Here is a 22,022-nt window from a genome sequence, read left to right on the forward strand (position 1 = left end):
GAGTTTATGTGGAGACAAAAATTTGGTAGTAATCCATTTGTCTCCATATTAAACCACATTGCCGAAAGCTACCTGGTTGTTTAAGAGCTTCCTTCGTTTTCCGCTACCTCTTCTTAGCATTACAAGTTGATTTTTTCTTTTTAGATAATTGTTATTTATCAACTCGCATGAAAAGAGCTATGTAAAAGATACTTAAAACCGTTTGAATTATGCAAATGCCATCAGTAGTTTAAAAGTTGAGAATTTTAAGTGCCAAAATTTATGCTTTTCTGTGGACATTTTTCTGTAGAAAAAGTGGGCTAAATTACGGACCTTAACATTTCAAGAAATTCGGTAATTTTGTCACCATTTATTTATTTTTCAAGCTATTCTCATGAAACTTGGCAGTCTTATGTAAAATTGTGTGCTCTTTCTGATTATGCAGTCAAATCTAATGTATCCCTTTACTATAAGACATGAATCACAAATTCAGATGTACAAATTTTAATTTTTTTTTAAACTGGTGAATGGTATCATACAGTGGGTGTCTATTTATGAACAAAGCTAAATATTATAGTAGTATTTAAATATAGCTTTATTGTGAATAGGCGTTTTCCTGCCTCCTCACAAAAGGAGAGCTTAATCTTGGGTGTAGCCATTAAATGCCTACAGAGCATTCATAGCCGGTATTTACTACTCCCTTCAAAAAATAAAAATGGAGTAGATATGAATTAATCTCAGAAATATATCAAAGAAAAGTTTTCATATAGATTTTGGATTTCTGTAAAAGATGGAAATTCCCATAGTCGAATTTATGCATTTTGGGGACCAGTCCAATTGTTAATCCTCTTTATCTGGCACAAAATATACCCCTATTTTCTGCGATGCAACCCTAAATCGTACTTTACATGAATCCTCGATGTAACTTTCACAGTGCATGGATACCAGGAATCCTGATAAGCAACAACTATATATTCACCAGTTGATGGTATTTTTTTGTCATTTCTATTCTGTTGTTTTACTGAAAATTTAATTATGTAAACAAAGAAATAAAACGGTAATTTTTTTACCTTAACATTTAAAATTACTTCTATAGGTTTTAAGGTATGCTGAAAACGAATATCGCATTTAAATTTCTGCAAATAAATAAGGATATTAAGCAATGTCATTTCATATGTTACCACTGGTGGACATCTTGATATGCGCAAGCGCAACCCCAAGAAACTATGCGCAAACGCGCATACCAAGATGGCCACCAGCAATAACGTAAGAAATGACATTGCGTAATATCCGGAAAGCTACTTATTTGAGGAAAATTTAAATGCAATATTTGTTTTCAGTATACTCGAAAACCTATAAAGGTAGTCAGAAAACTTAAGGTGGAAACAATGTAAAAATTTACAAAATGCATCACAATGAAATTCTTCATCGAACCGCCTAATTATTTGTATTATTATTATTATTATTATTATTTAGATATCCTCAGTTAAAAAAAAAAAAAAAAAAAAAAAACGGGTTTGTTTTACAGATTCGAAAAAATAGTCTTGACAATGAATTCAAAATAAATTCAAGTTTCACAATATCTTTTTTTATTTAATTGTTAAGTACAGAATAGTTAACAAAAAACACCCTTCCTTCCCCATGTTAAGAATGGGTTTCTAAATAGTTATTATTTCAGCATGTAGTAGCATAAGTGCACAAGTACCTTTTATTTGTTATGCTTTTTTGTTTTTTTGACCCCTAAAAAACACAATTCTACCTTATGTACAAATAAGTAGTTAAACGCATGTACTTAATACATTTTGTTGTTTTTTAACGCTTTTAGTGCACGTCTGCACGTGTACTGAAAGCATTAAAAACAAAATAGTATTGTTTGGAAATCAAATTTGAAAAACTTGAAAATAATTTTTTTAAATTGACGAACTCAGAATAAAAAATGACTAGTAAGACGAAAGCAGAAACGGTTTTCTATTAGCGACCGTTTTTCTGTAAGCGAATTTGATTTCTATAAAAGATAACATTTGAAATAAAATTCCGCGCAATTAATAATTATCAAATATTTACATATTATACATGAAAATAATTCTGAAACTATTATTTATATGAAAATGGATGATATATGCAGATTTATTTCATCAATTTTGAAATATTCTTCGTCAACTTTGCTTGGTCGTAACTTTGCTTCATATCATCGTAAAAATCAAAATCAAACACCAGTAGAGATGGACTTCTTTGTTTATATAGCCTGTAAAATTTCAGCCATATCCAATCAAATTTAACCCCGCGCATGTGTCTCCAAACGTAACGTATAAAATGAAAACATTGAAAAAAAGAGTTTCCCTTTTTGTCGTCATTTTTTTTACCAATTTTTCATTTTTAACTTGGAGCATAAAAACATTGAACGCATAAAAGAAAAATAAATTAACATCATTGAAATGCTTATTTTATTTTCTTTCCATCAATGTAATTGTTTTAAAAACTGACCAACAAATAAAAAAGATATGACTTGTTGAAGCACATTAGGTATGTAATATTGCGATGTCCACGAAAATACAGCATATGCTTGTAATGCTACTCTTCTCTGATGCTGTCTAAAAGTCTTGAGCAAAATCTTCAAGGAAATTTTCCTGGCCTTGGAAAAAAAAACAACAAAAAAACTTCCATCCTATTCTTCAATCAAAAAACAAACGATTGTTCATCCCAACCCACCCTCTACAGAAACAAATTCTAGCCACAAAGTTTATTACATTTGTTGAACCCTTATTTTTTTACAAAATATAAAAAATAATATATATATATATATATGAAAAACAAAAAATTCTTTCTTTGAACATTTTTTTTATTAAAAGATTTCCTTAAAATTATTTGCCCCCCCCCCCACCTCCAAATTTTTTTAAAATTTTTGCTTCCTTTTCCTGAGTTACTATTAAAAAAAAAAAAATAAATAAGATAATAAAACACCAAATTACAGTAGGTTTTTTTTTTTTTTTTTTTTTTTTTTTTCTACATTTTATATTTATTAATTTTGCTATTTTCTTTAACGTAGCGTTATGATTTTGTCGGTAATGCTTGGCATAATCTGGCTGTTGACGTCATGTTCCGGCCAAAGCCGAGTGAAGACCGAGATAGTACTGGTGCATATTATGAACCAGATTAAAAAAACAGTACATACACAGGGGGAGATATAAGCATGAGAGAAAGCGAAGGGACTAATTTGCCTTGTCACTGCTTCTGGTAGTGCTATGCTGGGAGGATGTTAGCTGACTATAACCCAAAAGACAAATACCTATACAGCGTCTGTAAAGTTGAAATTAGTTCAAACTCTAATGCAACAAGTGTTTCAACCGGTTACGTGTAGCAAATGCAGATGATTTCATTTGCAGCACCATCAAAATCTGACTTGCATGGAAACAAATTATTGCAGATATGAAAAATATTAAAATTCACCTGCAGCACCATTGATCCCAGTAGACAAACATGAATATAAGACCACATAAATCTGCAGCATGTGTCTTTACAAAACGCTGAAATCTCACTGTATGCAAAAGTGACATATGTCTAATCCTTGCTCATTACTATGAAATGTGGTTGACGAAGAAACATCAAAAACTACGCAATCCTGACTGCAGCTCATTGGATGGAAAAAAAAAAACAGCTGGTCTCACTCTACAGCAAGAAAGTATGTCCATAAGAAAGTATGTTGTACAACATTTCAAATAGTATAGTCAGTCACCTGAAACACTACAAAGTGTGTCACACGTTAAGTTGATGGCCCAAAAACACTTGGTAGGTCACTTAAAAAAATTAAATGGAAGGGATCAGTTTATGATGATCTGGTAGGCAGCATAAATGGAGTAACAGTCAAGAGAAGTTGGAAGTCATTTACAAAACGTAAGCATAAGACAGGAAGACAAAAAATGAAAATAAAATAAACAGTAATGAATGACATCTAATGCAGTAAAATATTCTGCAGTCTCTCAACAATTTACTAATGTAAATTCTTCTTATTCACAATTCTCAATATTAAAATTCAATACACAGCTGATTCTTTTCCTTCTCACAATTCCTGGTCTCAAAATTCAATACACATACTAAACTCACTTCTGCCAAAAAAAATGCCCATTTTCTGATCAACAGGCTTTTTATTGAAACTGTCTACCTTTCCTGTGCATATTAGATGCCCTGAAGTCTCGTTACCTCACAAAATCGCCGCCTATAAGTAAACACAGCAGCCATTTTTTTTTATATTCATTCTTCTTGCTTGACGCAAGCATTGCATGTTTAACAAAAAAAAAAAATCAGGTTTTTACTAACTTTTAATTACAAATGATAGTTATTTATATACGGTAGAAAATTGACTTGCGTATCATATGAATACAATTCCAGTATAAATTGAAGACTTGCGTGTGTGTATACACACACACCAAAGCAGGGCTATCCAGTGTTGCCTGGGGCAAAAGTGCAAAATTTCTATTAACCCCTCTTTCTCTATTCATTTCTATCCACTACTCCATTTTCCCCTTCCATTCCTAAATGCCCTCTTTCTCCTATGCTTAGCCCCTTCCTCTCTAGCTGGGTACACATACATACAGACAATTCTCCTTTATATAATAGATTCCCAAGGAATGAGTCAGCATTTTTGTTTCCAAAATTAGTACATAAAATGATTAAAAAACTGGACCAATTGAACCTTGTTCCTTAAAGAATTAATTTTTTTTTTTGTTAATTTTAGATATTTTTAGTGCAGGGCAATGTTGATCAAGAGTATAGCAATTTGGAGGGTGTTTTGTAGTTTTTCTTTTTTTTTAGTTTTAGCTGGACACATAAACAACTTGTCTTATATAAAGAACACCAATCTCTGAAATCCCATGTAAAAAAAAACCCTTTAAATCTGAAAGTTTCAAATAATTGTATTGTGTATATTTTCAGCATCCCAAATTCTATTTTTAAAAGCTGGGACACTGAAATCATGCACACACCAAGTTTATTCGCAAATAACCGTAACTTTTCAATATCTCAATTTTGTATTTCAATAGATGAAAATATAATTATATGAAGTGCCTTCAATAAGTTTCCAAACTTTTTTGTACAAGCATTTAAAATTGTTGTAGACTTGAAAATTCAGTACATTATTGTTATACATCTCATGAGATGACTGACCAATTTTTATGATTTCAGGTTCAAATGAACAGTTACACCAGGAATTGGAATACACCCTAATAAAGCCTTTCAAAAATGCAATCTGGACATGAGGACAATTTAGAAGAACGGTATGCAATAAAATTCTATTTTAAACATGGAAAAATGGCAGAAACATTGAATGCTTCAGACTACTTTTGGACTATGTATAACCATTGTATGAATCGAGCATCAGTTTTTGAGTGGCATAAGAGATTCAATAAAGGTAGGGAGTCTGTGTGGCATGATGAGAGGCGTCGGAAGAGTAAGGAAGTCAGAATGCTAGAATTAATTGGCCAAATACAGAATTTCATGGATAAGGACTGTCGTGTGTTTATAGAGACAATAAATGCATAGTTTTTTGTGGGAACTGTACAAACAATTATTTGCAAGGAACTAAAGATGCGGAAGATTTGCACAAAATTTGTCGCAAGAGTACTTAGAAGATTTTTGACCAGAATGGATATCAAAACAGTTCCTCCCCCTCCCCATAGACCTTGCTGCCTGTGACATTTGGTTATTCCCTAAGCTCAAGGAAAACCTTAGAGGCTGTTGTTATGAGACAATTGAGGAAATAAAAGAGGCAGTGACGAGGGTCATTGATATGCTCACACAAGAGGACTTCCATGGAGCCTTCCAAAAATTGTTGGAACGGTGCAACATGCATTGCAGCTGGAGGAGATTACTTCGAAGGCGAATAGAGTTTTGTGTGTGTACTATTAATTAAAGTACTCAGATGAAAAAAGTCTGAAAACTTATTGAAGGCACTTCATATTTTTTTTTGTTTATTTTTGCACTCCTTTGAGATGAGGCTTCATATTTTGTGTTATTCATTCTTTTGTGGACCGTTATTCTCATCTTCATAGTTTTCGTTTCACCATGTTTAGGTCAACTCCTCTTGACCTTCTTCAGATAATTAACCATGACAGAATAGGAACGTTGAATCTTGTAATTGTATCCCCAGTAATTACTGCTTTCCATAGTTGTTGTCTCACCACATTTTTGGCCAGCTAATCCTCTGGTCTGCTTGGGTAGAATTGAAACCGCTATTTTCAGTCAATGTTGAATTGGAACAGTAGAGACTCAATGCCTCTATTCACTGCGCGACAGGCTCTGAAGAAGGCCAGAGGATGAGTTGGTTGAAACATGATGAAACAACAACTATGAAGATGAGGATAACAGTCTGCAATAAAATAAATATATAAATTATGAAAATGTAAGTTGGAATACTGAAAGCATACAAAACGTGCACAGCAGCAGTTTAATACATACAAATAGATAATAAAAATTATTAAAATTCATAATGCATTATGGGGGGGATAATGTAAGTTAGTTATGACATTTAATTTCACAAATATGTTTTGTTAAAATAGTATTTGATAAAATCTGTTTAGGATATGGAAGATACGATTTCAATAAGTAATTACTTAATAAAAAGAAAAAAAATGTCACGTTTTGACTGTATCTGCCTAACAAAATTCATTGGGAAGCTTAAAAAAAACCGCTTTGGCAAGATCCAGGTAAGACAATGCAAACCTTAGCAAAAAAGATGGGTATCAAAGCGAAAGCGGCAACTGTGACAAAGATGTTAAATGAAAATCTTCGATACTTTTCATATACAAGTTATAAAGGGCAAACTACTCACTGCCAAGAAAACTGCTTTACATAAATCAAAAATAAGCAAAAGTCAATTAAAAGATCTTTGATAATTCCAGTTGGTCTGGATTCCTGGGAGAAAGTAAACATATATTGAATAAAAAAACTATATATACTTACTTTGAACCTTTTATCCTGTAAAACTTTCTTGATTGCTACTAGTTCACCCGTATCAATTAGCTTGGCCTGATAAACCACTCCAAATGAGCCATTTCCAATTACTTTTGTATCAGCATAGCCAATTTCTTGAGGCCGATCAGGGCCCTGGCCAGGAGTTGCCAGTACTGTGGTCACTTTACTGCCATCTTTGTCTAAAAAATAAAATAAAAACATTATATACAAGCATTTTTAATAAATTGAAGAGCAATATTCTTTCATTTAGGTTAGAATAAAAATCATGAATATCAAAATTGTACAGAAATACAATTGGAATGTACTGAAAGTTAAAATACATGCATGATAGTTGAATTCAATGGCATTTTAAGATGAAAATAAAAAATTTGAGTTCTTGTCCAGAAAATAAAGAAAAATCTGTATGATGTGCAGACCTATGACGAAAAGAAAATATCATATTCCGAAAACAACGTAATTTTATTTTTGGATGCTCATAAGAGCATCCAAGGAGTGACTGTCTTGCCCACCATTTTGAAAAATAATTTTAAAATACAAGGAAGATAAGTCAATGATGATATACTTAGTAAATTTTTGTTGTAACGTGTAAAAATTCCCATTAATCGCTTAAAAATGGTTTGTGTATTCTTTTTGCAAACTATTATCCTCATTTTCATAACTATTGTTTCATTACGTTTCAGCCAACTCATCCTATGGACTTGTACAGGAGCCTATGGTGCAGTGTATAGAGTCAGTGAGTTCTTACAGTTCGAGGTGAACATTGTCTGAAGATAGAGGTTTCAATCCTACTCAAAGCAAACCAGCGGCCAAAAAACGTGGTGAGACAACAACTATGGAAGGCATTAGTTACAAGACTCAGCATTCCTAACCTGTTGTGGTTAATCACCTGAAGAAAGCCAAAGGATGAGTTGGCCAAAACATGGTGAAACAAAAACTATGAAGATGAGATAACAATCCGCAAAAGAATGAATAGCATAAAATATGATGCCTCATCTCAAAGGAGTGCAAAAATAAACAAAAAATATATAATAAAAATGATTTTCTTTATAAAAATAAAACTAGTTCAACTATTTACGTGATTTTTAGAATAAGATATTTTTGTTTCATCACAAGTGCCTATATCTTGTTTGCTTATTTTTTAAATATAGAGGATTTTCTAAACAGGAAAAAAGGTTTCTCCTACTAGATAAAAACGAACAGTTATTAAAAGTTGTGGGCATGGAAAAACTTGTCCGTTGGATCACATTATAAAATATGGAAAATTGGGATAAATAATATAGGAATACTTTTTCAATAAAAATTGTACATTTATTTTTATTTTTTAAATGAAATTAAAATTTATTCAACAAATTAAAATGTTCTTTTTCAAAATCAATATGCAAATATCTGACAGTAGCTTTGTAACAAACACTAAAAGTGTAGTTATATTAAAAAAAATGTACTGAACAGAAAGATTTTACAATACTTTTCTTTTTAAATATAAAAAAAATATCATTGAATAATAGAAATTCAATATATTCTTTACTTGGCACCTTGGCACTATTCTTTTAAAACATGAAATTCATTTTTGGAAAAAAATAGCAAGAATTTAACAATGAAGCATATTTCTTTCAGAACAAAATGCATAAAACTAATGTATATTAAATGCCTTAATATATTAATAACCTTATCAGTAAAATGTTAATCTATAGTCCAAAGTAAAATTTTGTTTTAGTGTTTGCTTTTAAAGTCCTAACAAACCGATTGATTTTTCTGCATGAAAGTTGCTTAAACTCACATTTCACTGAAAGAAAATAAAATTTAAAAGATCTAACATTCAAGAATTATGCAAAGCTCCACACGTTTTTCTTTTAAAAAGTTTATATTGTATACAAAAAATTGGTAATTATTTTGTACATGCTAAAGTTCCAATAAAATAATTTTCAACATTATATAAATTGAACAATAATAAAGGCAGTGAAACAACTTATCTTTCAATAGTATATGGACGAGTAGATTGTATATTAAAAGAAAAAAAATAGTTGAAATCCTAAAATCATTTTATAATTTTCAATATTAACTTGATTAGTTATGAAAAATTCATAATTTAAATAATTTAATTGATGAAATGTAAATGAATTTTCAGACTAGATGTTTTCAAAGATTCTCTATGAAAACCTTGGAAGTTACATCAACAGAGACGAGTAGTCCGACTAACCCAAATGAAAATCTCTTTAAAAATTTTATTAGAAAAATAGAATAAATTTATTATTACAGATTCCTATTTCAAACATTTGATATAAAGTATGTTTAAAACAAAGGATCCATTTCTTTGTTTCAAACATACTTTGTGCTCAAAGTTTGAGAAAGAATAAATTTATTTTTACAGATTCCTATTTTTACTATTTATATATAATAATAAAAAAAAAGATCTAAAGATTATATTATTTGGATTCTTCAGATTACTGTTCTCATCTTAAGTGTTATTTTTATATTTCAGTCGACTTTCTTCAAATGTATTTTGTTAAACTCATGAATCTTTCTTGTGGACCTGTGGCATAATAGATGTAAAATTCAGTTGTAAAGTTATACTCTTCAGGATGTTAAGGTTCAATCCTCAATGTGAGTAACACTCAAAACACAATTATGAATTGCTAAGGACTTCTATCCAGCCATAGCTGATGGAATGAGAGTATGATACCTTTGTGGATTAAATAAAGGGTTCAGTTCGAAAATCCATGCATATTTCGTGAGTTTAACATGGACATTCCCGAGTTAGACAAAATATACCTGATGGTCGAAAGTTACATCAACGAAACGTGAAAATAACACAAGATGAGAATAATTGCCTGAAGAATTCAAATATACAAATAACCAATCCTTATCTAAAAAATTTAATTAAAATAATTTGGCCAATTTTCTAAAATAAAATTGAAGGAAAATAATGAAAAGCACGAGTAATGGCTGATGTGAATTCATACTTTCTTTTCACACTTGAAGCAATTTTTACAAAAAAATATTTTCTAAATTCAGAGGCAATTACCAAAAAATTAGTCAACCATGTAAATCAATGTGAGAATTGATTTTATTATCATTTCTAATTGAACGTAAGGTCTAATGATAAAAAAAAGATAAAGAAAAAGCTTATGTTACTACGAAAATGAAATAAAATTTGTCCTAGCTCATTTCATATATTGTCTGTAATACATAAAAAGACAAATGATGTCAAAGTAATTATTCATCATCCTTTATGACATCATCCATTTTCAAATATATAAATGTATTTAAGTTTATCTCACATTCCCATGCGCTTACAGTATTTATTCAGGTTGGCATCTCAAAGAATTATCAAACTTTATCAGCACTGATGATTTTTTCTATTAAACTAAATTGCAAACAAATCTGATTTTGTCATTTTTAATTGAACACAAATCCTAACCTGAAAGAAAATACTTAAAAATTTACAACACCTTCAAACAGACATTTACACTTTCTTTCTCTTCAGTCTGAGATACAATCTCGTCTTTTCTAAATAAACCCTTTATTATTGTTTTGTTAAAAGCAATGTCGTTTGGTCTTGTGTTTATTTAAGTAATCATTAGAAGAGAAATGCACAACATTTCCCTCCTATAGTTCATCCCTTTAACTTATAAATAAGCAATATTTTCTTATTATAAAGTTAATACCACCCCCACCAATAGCAATTTTTCTTTAACCATGTAATAATTTTATTGTACCTTTCTTATCTATTTTCCTTCATAGCTGTTAACAAGTGTTTTGGTCTTCTTGTGTTACCATTTTTCTCATTGATTTGATTGAATCCTTTAGTATTTGGAATTTGAGAACTTTAAAAGCTTTGGTACATTTTTTGTTAATTCCCCCACTTCCAGACTTTCTTGCAATAATTTTGATCATAGTCATTCTATTTTTAACATCATAAGCAATTTTTATGGAAACTCCTATTCTGCTTGAAATTTCCTTTGGTATGACATTCAGCAAATCAAACACTCCTTAACGTTTATTTTTCTGATTGCTCATATGAGTAAAAGTTTATGAAAATCTGAGTGTAACAAGGTTAGGTATAATTAGGACATCAATATATGTTAGGCTTCAACACAATTTGCTTTGTGCCTGCTGAGAAAAAACAACTCAAGATTCATTGTAAAGTTTATTAGTCCATCCTGTATGTATATAAAGTTAGATATGTGTATATGTTTATATATTTGTATGTAACAGATATACTTATTAACCAATTATGAGTTTCAAACACAGCTGCTAGTCATAATGGTCGTAATGTGGACTATACTTGGTTTTAGTTTTATGCAAAAGAGACAAAAAGAGAGTGAAAGTCTGAAAATTCAGATACTTCTGACTTTTGTGATATTTTAACTGTAGGTGTTTAGACATCAACAAATATTCCCCAAATTTCAGTTTCATTAAAGTATTTTAAAGGATGGCCAAAACCTCACATTTGAAAATTCATTGATCCATAATTATTAGATTAAGCAAGATTCCTTGAATTTCAATGTCTTGAGACCTTTTAGACATTTTTTTTTTTTTTTTTTTTTAAATCAAAATTATGTAAGAATAAAGAGTTTTAGACATAAGGTTTAGTATCATATTTTGATTTTAATTTCTGAAGGGACAGAAAAATGGTGCAAAACTGTTCTTAGGGAATTAATTTTATTCACCCTGGGATGAATATTCTTCTATTATCTTCATATATTGTCTGTAATACTAATAAAACATTTGTAATTCTCTGAAGCTGGGAGTTGAAGTTTAACCCCCAAAATATGTAAAGCTGGTATCTTAATCATTACCATTAATGGGACGGATATAAATTAAAGAAATCAAATTAAAAGATTAAATCTTAGATTTTTTTTTTCTATCAAATATGCTTTATATTAAGAATATTTTACAAGTGCATTATCATCATCATAGCCATGAAAGACTTGTCGTTTATTAAACAGATTCTGTTTGAACTTTTCACCAAGAATGAAGTGGAAATTATCTTAGTACATGTTTTTGCTTATGCATAAATTCATTTGCATGTGCATCATCACCATCATGAACCTATCCCCAGCTACGGGCAAATAGCTCCATTACCCTGTAGATGCTTTGGAAATGGCAAAAACTAAGAGAGTAAAACCCCAACAAAAATCTGATTTGGCATCCTGATAATGGGATGATGAAGCACTGCAACACCTTTCCTGCAGCTGCGCTGACTCCGACTGTATGGATTGTCTTTCAGTCAGACTTTGCAACAATGAGAGGGAACCCTGGCAATTGAGCAAGCTTAGGTTTCTTTATCACACACCTAGGTCTGCATGTGGAAAGGCAACTCCAGTCATGACTATATAGCCACAGAAGACACTTGTGCACAGATGAAGAAAACCATTTTCTCACGAGACAGAAGATTGCAATCACAAATCATTAAATTATTTTCAAATTATATTTAACTAGCAAAAGTACCCGTCGTTGACTGGGTTCAAAAACAGCCTACAGAAAATGGACTGATTTATTAAAGTACTAGCGGGGGGTACCCGGCGATGCCCGGGTGTTTTAAGTTGTGTGTGGTTTTGGGTAAATCAAAACTCCGGTGGGGGTGTATGGAGGTTGTTAAAAAAATAAAAAAAAAGTTTTGGTAGGTGAGTATGAGGACCGAACCCTTGAGGCAAAGTTTTGGAAATTAAAGTGTGTGAAAAAAAACCCCCAAAAAATCGTGGGACGTTAATCACTGGGCCACCACGACATACAACGGAAACATGTTTAAATTCATTTAAGTATTGATAGGTGGCCGCAATAAAAGTTAACTCTACTGCTTCTATTTGACCTAATTAATGAGGTCAAATAGAAGTCACATTGTTAACTTTTGCTAACCCAAATTTGACTGGTTTTTTCCCCAACAGATGTTGGGGAGGGGGAAACTAGCTCCCCATTGTCCAGATTAAAATAGCAATTGTCTGATATAAGAGAAGTTTGTCCCCCAAAACTGATTGTTTCTGGACGTTTCCCGGCACGATGCTGAGAACCGCACGGTTTGAATTTAGTTTCACTTTATTTATACTAAAAAGCAGGACAAACAAGGGACAGGGCGAAATAGCGCGAATCTCATAAAAGTCAACGTAAATAAATATAAAGGTGACCTGCGTTCCCAAATCGTAGATATTATCTAGGGGCTATATAAACAGTTGTAAGCATTCGTAACCCCCCCCCTCCGGGAGCGTGTGTGAAAGAAGCCTTTGCAAGACATACACGAAATGGTCACACACATTTTGCCTTTTATATATATAGATAACAAATTTGACGAAAAAAGTTTTTATTTTGAAGAATGACTAAATTTTAAGAATTCAAGATAATTATTAAAAATTTTTTTTTTTTTAATTTGTCATTTACAAACAAAAATTTTTACAGAAAAAGGCTTAGAAAAAGCTTTTAATTTTTAATGTGTATTGCTTTATCTAGATGATAGCTATTCTGTATTTACTAGAAGAATCAATTTTCTTCATCTGGTTTTGGTATTTAGGGTAGTATCAATAGTCTGAACTCCAGGGTGTCCAACATCAAGCAATGGCTTCTGCCTTCTCTTCATGCAGTTTGATCCAACAGATGCAGTCACTTGCAGTCACACCATTTCTTACACCCTTGAGCCAACTCTTTCTTGGTCTACCATATTTCCTTGTATCTGTAATATCCAGATGTATTATGGAGTTAATACAAGTGGCAAACTGTATATGGTTGAACCACCAAGATGTAATTACGTGTGAGGTGCCCATAATACAACCAATGCGAAGTTTCTGGTAAAGCATAGTTGATGGGATCATTTATATCAGTTTGTAACTGCAGATTCACCTGGTTATTATACCAAAGCATAGCAGCTCAAAAATGTTTGGGGTTCATGCCTCGCTGCAACACAATATCTCCATCAACAGCTATGAGTGATAATACACTAGGTTCAAATCTTGGTAAACCAATTGATCCAAAAGGAAAACAGTTAAATTTCACCATCCAGAATTCTAAATGATAGCCATAGGTGTGTGCCGAAATAGTCATATGTGAAATATTGTACACATGTGGAAATGGTAGTTATTGTACAGCGATAAACGTTTATAAAAAAAAAAGACTATTGAAGAAATGGGGTCTGAGGGTTAAGATTATTATGCATTCAAAGAAATTTAAAAAAAAAAAAAATAGCAAACAAATATTTTTGTTAATAAAGCCACTTGATGTAAAGAGGTAACAAAAATGAAAGATGATTATCATAAAGACAGGAGATGCCTATTGACTTGAAAAGACCAAGGTTATAGGTAGGAGGGAAATAGTCAACAGGAAAAGCATTCCACAAGCTTGCAGTACTTGGAAAAAAGTTACTGAAATAGGAAGCTGCATTACAATGAGATACCAAAACAGTGAATTCATGGAGATTATTAGATTAACAAGTCACATGAACCGAAACAAAGGAAACAGGGAATAACTCTGACAATTCTGAAGAACACATGACAATAATATTTATATAAGACTGAGACTAATAACATCATGTCTGTATGACAGAGTTTGCAGAGAAGAAAGGGTGAAATCAATCAAATTACACATACGTTTCTGCATCTTATCAAGAACCTTTAAATAGGACAAAGAATAACCAGCTGAAATCTGACAACAATACATCATACATGATCCAATATTTGGTTGGTTGATGAGATTCACCAGTCGTTGGGCCATATACAAAAACTGTAGTACATATACGTGTATAGTTTCGATAGAACTCATAAATGGGACCCTAACCAGTATCATTACTTAGGGGTTAGAATGGCTCTGAGAATAATGGCAATAAGATCTGACCTTGGTCTCAAATCTCCCAAATTGAGATCTCACCATTAAATGGAGTTGTACGTTGTACTTAAAACTGTTAGGAGAAGAGGGTGGGGGGGCTATTGCTTGAGTAGTTAATGTTTGGGAAATAGAGTAGGTAGAATAAATAGAATAGAAAGAGCCGAGAGAAACACCTTGCCATAAATGTGTCCTAGATTTTTATGCCCTTACCCATAGATGGGACCCTAACATGCACTACCACTCCGGTTCAGAAGAATGAACCAGAAAGTAATGAAAAGCAAATAGTACTCCTCCTTCTCAAGCTCTCAATTTAAGGCCTCACTACTGAATGCACTTTAAGGTCATACCTAAGCTCGACACAATTGACTGAATAGACACATTGAAATATTTCTGTGTATATTTTTCATATCCATGGTTTCACCTAACATTTAAATGTATACCCATTTTTATGTGCTTCTAAGCATGACAGTAAAAAAAAAAAAAAAGGTTTAAGAAACAGCAAATCAAATAGTTTCACAGAAGGAATTTTCTATGAAATTCTCCAAATGATGGCAGTGTCCTGTTTAATGCTTCCATGATATTCACCAGCAAATTTTATATATTATGCCAAAATTGTATTGCTTTATCTTGTAAAGTTTTTTGGTTATTAGCAATATAGACTCTTTTTACCAATTGTGTTTTGTTATAGTTGCAATATATATAAAAATGAAATTACTTATCTCTATAATAGCATACATAAAAGGAGCTTAATGATCTAAGCAAGTATCCTTTTTTTTTTTAAATTTAAAAGTCTAACTAAAAAAGTGATGACTTATTAAAAATACCATGTATCCATTAAAAAGAAAAAAAGAGGACTTAAAATGTATAGATGTACAAGAAATTGAAATCTGTTTTATAATGAATACACTGCAAGATTTATTAATTTACTAGCGAGGGGTACCCAGCGTTGCCCGGGTGTCTGGAGGTGTGTGTGGAAACTCCGGGGGTGGGGGATAAAAAAAAAAAAAAAAGTAAGTATGAGGATCAAACCCGAACCCTTGAGGCAAAGTTGTAAATTAAAGCGTGAAAAAAAAAAAAAAAAAAAACACAAAAAAACGTGCGACGTTAACCATTGCCCCACTGCTAACGAGATGCTAACGGAAACACGCTTGAATTTGTTTAATTACTTGGATTTGGCAGGTGCCCGTTTTAATGACTTAATGAGGTCAAGTTTGACTGCGGGATAGTATTTCATTTACTGCGGAACGCTTTTTTTTTCCCCCCCTAAGATGTTATAGGAAAAAGACTAACCCACATGTAGCGAGCGACAAATGTTGAATATTTATCTTCCCGAAATCAAGCAAATTAAATAGACAGGCGAGCTTTGTTGTTAACTGTGAGATATGATTTCTATGTGATATAAAAAGTTTTAAAAAGTTGTGAACCGACCGACCGCTTCTCTGAAAAAAGCCTTTTGTAGACATACAGAAAAAGCGAACACACATACAAACATAAATACACGGTATATATATTATTTTAATTGGAATTCATTATTGAGATGAGTATTATTTATTAATTTATTTATTGCGGACTATTATTCTCATCTTTCTAAGATGTAGTTTCATGACGTTTCACCCAACTATTCCTCTGGCCTTTTAGTTAATTCTGTATGAACACCCTGAGAAACTGTTAGCATAAAAAAAAAAAAAAAAAAAAAAAAAATTAGAATTAAAAAATGAAGGATCAGTTTCAAATTTAATACAAAATACGCTCCACCCCACTTCCATCACACACATTTCTAGACAATTCTAAGGTAGGTAAACAATTTTTTTTCTATTGAAAAATACTGTACTTTTAAAAATTTTTTTTTTTTTTTTTTTTTTTTTTTTTAGATGATGTGTAGTTTAAAGAGGTTTTATGTGTTGATGGCACTCCTACCTAGGATTACAGGTAGGGTTAAAGGAGTGCTTTTGTATCAACTTTTCAGCATAAACACCAAAAGAATTCGGAAGACTAACTGCTCTAAAAGGAAATAATGGTCCAAAAAATAATGGATCATTTTAGGTTAAATTTATCTGTAAATTCTATAGGTTTTCTTTTTCTTCTGTCAAGAATTTTAGAGTATTTACATATAATTATTTTAAATAAGTAGAATATTATGCATTTTTAGTATTAGCGGCTAAAAGTTATTTCTGACAAGAATTAAAGCTCAAAAGTAGAGTATTTGAACTCTAAAACCTAAGAAAAATAGTATTGCTTGGAGCTGCTATTTTACAAAAGAATCACAAACTGCATTAATATTTTGATATTCAAATTAAAGAAAAATACTCAAATGACAGGCTAAAAAGTTTTATTTTTATTTTTCAAAATAAAACAGCCTGTAAAAGGTAGTTTGTAAAAATCGCCAAGTTCGTTTCTAATTGCTATTGTTTACTTATGCTATTATTACTATGATTGATTGTATCACTGAAACCAAAAAAATATTTTTAAGGATTATTTAAAAAAAAAAAAAAAAAAAAAGGAACAATTCATGTGGTTTTGTGCAATGATCTATGTAACAAGCTGCAAAAATTATATAAATTAAATAAAATGCTGAAAAGGACAGAACACTGAAGATCTGTAAAAGTATATTCAAAACAGACCAATCAGAGAATGAGATTACTGTCTTGCATTGTATCTCATAAAATACAATTACACAATCTTTCCTAAACTCATCTTTTTTTGTTCCTTAACTTATCAAATGACCATTCTATAGCTTGTATACGGTTGAATAAACAAATATGCAGAGTAAAAGAGGAAAAATAGGCTGAGAAAAACTTGAGAATGACTCAGTCAAAGATGTAACTTTTAATCATTTTGTGCTGCTCTGACTAACTTGCAACTCACATCTGATATTGAAGAGACATGTTAAACAAAGCTGAATTGGTAGGTGAGAGTATTAATTTTTTTTTTAATGAAAGTCGCCCCAGGCAAGGCATAAAGCCAATGTAAGTAGCAATATACATGAAAACATTGAAATTGCTTAAAATATCTCAATACAGAGGAAGAGCTTGATAATCTAAGGAAGAATATTTAAAAGATTTTTAAATCTGACTATAACTTATGACTATTTTTCTTTTTAACCTTTTACCTGCCAGCATCCCATTAATGATGCTCCAAAAAAAAATATCTACAAGGATTCATTTAATTCGGCTGCTAATGGGTTAAGACCATATGCATTGTCATATTTTTTACACTTTTTCAGTAAAAATGCAATATCTTTGTTAAAACATAAGATTAAGCAATGAAATTTGCCATATAAGTGTACTTTTGTGCAAGAAATTCGAATATGGCACTGAAAATCTCCAGAAATTCTAGTTTTCAAGCAATCTGAAGTAAATGCACATAAATATGCTGCAATACCATTAAAAGTAGTATCTATTAAAAAAAAAAAAACAAAGAAGTAGCATCCATTAAAAAAAGTTAAAGAACTCAAAGTTGAATTGTAATGCAGTTTACAAATGAATATATTGCAAGATTTTTTTAATTTATATATATATACTAGACTACCCGTGACCAGTTGGGTCAGTATGTTATATTAGATATGGAATTACTGTATGAGCATGACACTTGTGACGTAAAGAAAATAGTTTTTTTGTGGCATAAACATTTCTATGAAAGTATATTAAAATGAAAAAAGAATATAAATAGATTCCTATGAGTCGTTCTCTTTATAATTGTTTATTTTTGAAAAAAAAAAAAAAATCTTACAGCCATTGAATTATAAGTGGTTTGCCATACTTATAGGTAAATTTGCACTGAACAGATACCATAATACTTAAAGTTAAATTCAAATTTTGATAAAACTTTTTTAAATGAAATTGTTAGTTGAAAGTACAGAATAGTTAAAAACTCTCCCCATGTTAAGAATGGGTTTTTAAATAGAAAATGAAAATAAAATGCAACTTTTTTCATTTATTTTAAACAAACATTCATGACCCAGTGGACCAAATATTTAATTTATATATTAACTAGCGGGGGTACCCGGCGTTGCCCTGGTGTTTGTAGATGTGTGTGGTGTTAAATAAAAAAGAACCTTGGGGGTAGGATCGAACCGGAAGCCCTAAGGCAAAGTTTGAAAATAAAATCGGCCAGCCAGAATGAGTTAGTAAAAGATGTTTGAATTTATTTAAGAACCAAATTGACAGGTGCGCGGCCGAAGTCGTCGAGTGTTACGACGACGACGTAGGTTTGTTTGTTATAAGCGAAGTAAAAAAAGAAAATAACAGTAACACTTAAGCGGGGGGAAAAAACACAAAAAAAACTAACGTAAGGCAAATGAACGATGAAAACAGAAACGAACACGTGAAAAATGGCTTAAATAAGCCTGTTTCGATATTAAAATTTAAAAAATCGGTGGGTACCCGGGTGTTTTTGGGTGTGTGGTGGGGGGTGGATAAGCGAAATAAAAAAACAAACAAAAAAACAGAAAAACGAACGTTACGTGAAAAATGGCTTAAATAACACTAGTTCAATATTTAAATTTAAAAAATCGAAAAAAAAAGAAAAAGAAAAAAAGACATCTCACACCACGATTCGAACCCAAAACGTTTAGATAATGAACCAACGCGCTAATCAACTGACCTAACGCGACGTACACAAAATTTGTTCAGTTTTTCAACTATTTAAAGTAAATCAGGTCATGACGTCATCTGATGCATGCGTAGAACCGTTTATGTTTATGTACGCATGCGCATATTCGTGGCCTGGCAAGGCCACAGGGGAGACAACTGAAGCTGGCCTGCAGGACACTATATTTACAAATGTAAGCAAATTTGGGCATATTTTATTGGTTTGAAAATATAGGTTCTTTTTTAACAATCGTCATAACATTTTAACCATAGAATAGTATTTTAATCTTCAAAAAGTCTGCAAATTTTCATGTAGTTTTGACCCATAGACCCGATGATATAAGCATTCAATATTCAATTGGCTACCAGTGTGTGTGTATATATATATATATATATATATATATCTTTTTTTGGCAATTTTATAAGTTCCAAATCTTAGCGACTATTGATCAGAATTTAACAAATGGAGGCTCATTGGAAAGGTAATGACCTGAATTGTGTAGTGGGCTATGTGACATTTGCCCTTACGGGCGCACATTAAGGAGATCCTCCATCATTCAGAACCTATTTTTGCACTTTTTTACAGTCATAAAATGTTTTAATCATAGTTATTTCCTTTCTTAGTTTTGCATATGAATTACAAAATATCTGATATTTCCCCTAAACCTCTGGCCTTGATGGAGGGGAGACTAAAACTTGCTGCTATGGTTTCAAATGATCTGAAATAACAGCAAGGGGAAACTTGATTCAAAATATTTCTCATATGTTATATCGTCCCTCTTTGGTTTCATAAAATAATTTTCATGGTGTATAAGGATTATTTGATAATGGAGATATTCATAATCGTACCCTATTTCCAAAAGAGGGGAAATATAACATGAGAAATATTTGGAATCAAGTCTTCTCTTACTGTTAATTCAGATCATTTGAAACCATAGCAGTAAGTTTTAGTCTTCCCTCCATCAAGGCCAGAGGTTTTGGGGAAATATATATATATATAAGTGATCATGCCTATCTGAGGAACAGGCTCTTCCAAGATCCTTTATTTTTGGTCTACAGGCTTGAAATTTGATATATAGGGGATTTAGACCTGTGGAACAAATTCAATTTGATTTTTAGCTGGTAAAAATAGATCAAAATTGAAAAAATTGGCACTTGTCAGGCTTAAGTCAACAAAGTGCTTTTCTAGACATGTGCAAATATACATTTATACATTTTACAAGGTTTTTTTTTTTTAAAGTTTTTATATGTGTAAAGACATAGTACAAATATTAATGAATAAGGCCGGAGAGCTAAGTATTTTAGTTTTGACTCCAGCTGATGGCACCAAAGTCATATTTGTTTTATCCTTTTGAAATCGCTACTACATATTAGGTACAATATAATTTATAGAGAATTGATTCTATAATAATAAATATGAAACATACATGAATTAAATATAATATTTAAGCATATTTTACATCCAGGCAACACTGGGTGGCCTTTCTGCTAAATCACTTGCATCTGGTATCTCAAAATATGCGATTCTCCCTTTTTTAGGCAATTACATATGAACACACTGAAAAATTTGACAGAAATGAAAAATATACATGTAAATTTAATATAAAATAATCTTAGATGGGAGGAACAGGAGGACACTTGCCACTTGAACATCGGATTAGTGGTAGGGCTGAACACCTGAAAACTTGTCAGAAAGAAAAAAAAATTTGAATGGGGGATCAGTTTCACATATAAATCTAATGAAAATAATTCATTTTCCAAGCCATTTTAGTGTTTTAGGGCAATTAATTTATTTTTCTATGAGACAAATCCTGTGCAGCTTTTTTCTTTATATGATTATGTGTGGTTTTAAGATGGTTTGTATGATGAGGGGCTTGCCACTCAGACAGACTTAGGGTTAGTGGTAGGATTAAAAGAGTTTTTTCAAAGTGAGGCTTGTCACTCAAATTTAAGGTTAATGGTATGAGAGGTCCAAAGAAGGCACTTTTAGAAGGTGGGGTTATCACTCTGCCCTAGATTTAGTGATAGCGTAATGTATATAAGATTTTTCAAATTGAAAAATATCAAAAGAATTAGGAATACTGTTCTAAAAGGCAAGAATGGCCAAAAAATGGGGGATCATTATACATTAAATTTATATAGAAAACTGTCATTTTTTTTCCTCATAGGTGTTTTTTTTTAGAATATTCACACACAATCGCCCCAAAAAGTAGAATCCTTTTTTTTTAGATTGGCAGCTAGAAAGTAATTTATTACTACAATTATGTTAAAGTTAAATACCTTTAAAAATGAATATTTTAAGAAACCACTATTATATAAAAGAACTGCAAACTGCATTAATTTTAAATAAAAAGTTTATCTAAACAAACAATAAACTTGTAAACACAGTTTACAAAACTTGATATCAATGTAAATAGCAGATAGCGACTGCTGCTGCTTGCTTATAACTGAAGGTCAAGTCAAATTCTTTACTTTTGTTGAAAAGGGGTTAATATTTTGGAGGAGGAGCTAATTAATAAAAACTGCTGGTAGTATAAAAAGAAATCAACATAGAATTATTTTAACACATAAAAATAAAAAAATTTACTTATTAGTTGAGGTAAGAAAAATATTTAGAAAAAAATGTTTGATGTCATTTTGAAGTCTTATTTTACAGACAACAATAAACTAAAAAAAAAA

General features: G+C 31.3%; 1 protein-coding gene across 2 annotated transcripts in view; it reads right to left on the reverse strand.

The window, feature by feature from the left end:
* Positions 1-22,022, reverse strand: part of LOC145248949 (glycogen synthase kinase-3 beta-like) — a 121,787-nt gene that overhangs the window by 51,277 nt on the left and 48,488 nt on the right. For both annotated transcript variants that reach the window (XM_080110749.1, XM_080110748.1), the window contains exon 3: positions 6,934-7,124. In XM_080110749.1, coding sequence (XP_079966875.1) covers positions 6,934-7,124 — 191 coding nt within the window. The remainder of the gene's footprint in view (positions 1-6,933; positions 7,125-22,022) is intronic.

Source organism: Euprymna scolopes, chromosome 27 (assembly GCF_053919585.1).
Source record: "Euprymna scolopes isolate OS-2025 chromosome 27, ASM5391958v1, whole genome shotgun sequence".
NCBI lineage: Eukaryota > Metazoa > Mollusca > Cephalopoda > Sepiida > Sepiolidae > Euprymna > Euprymna scolopes.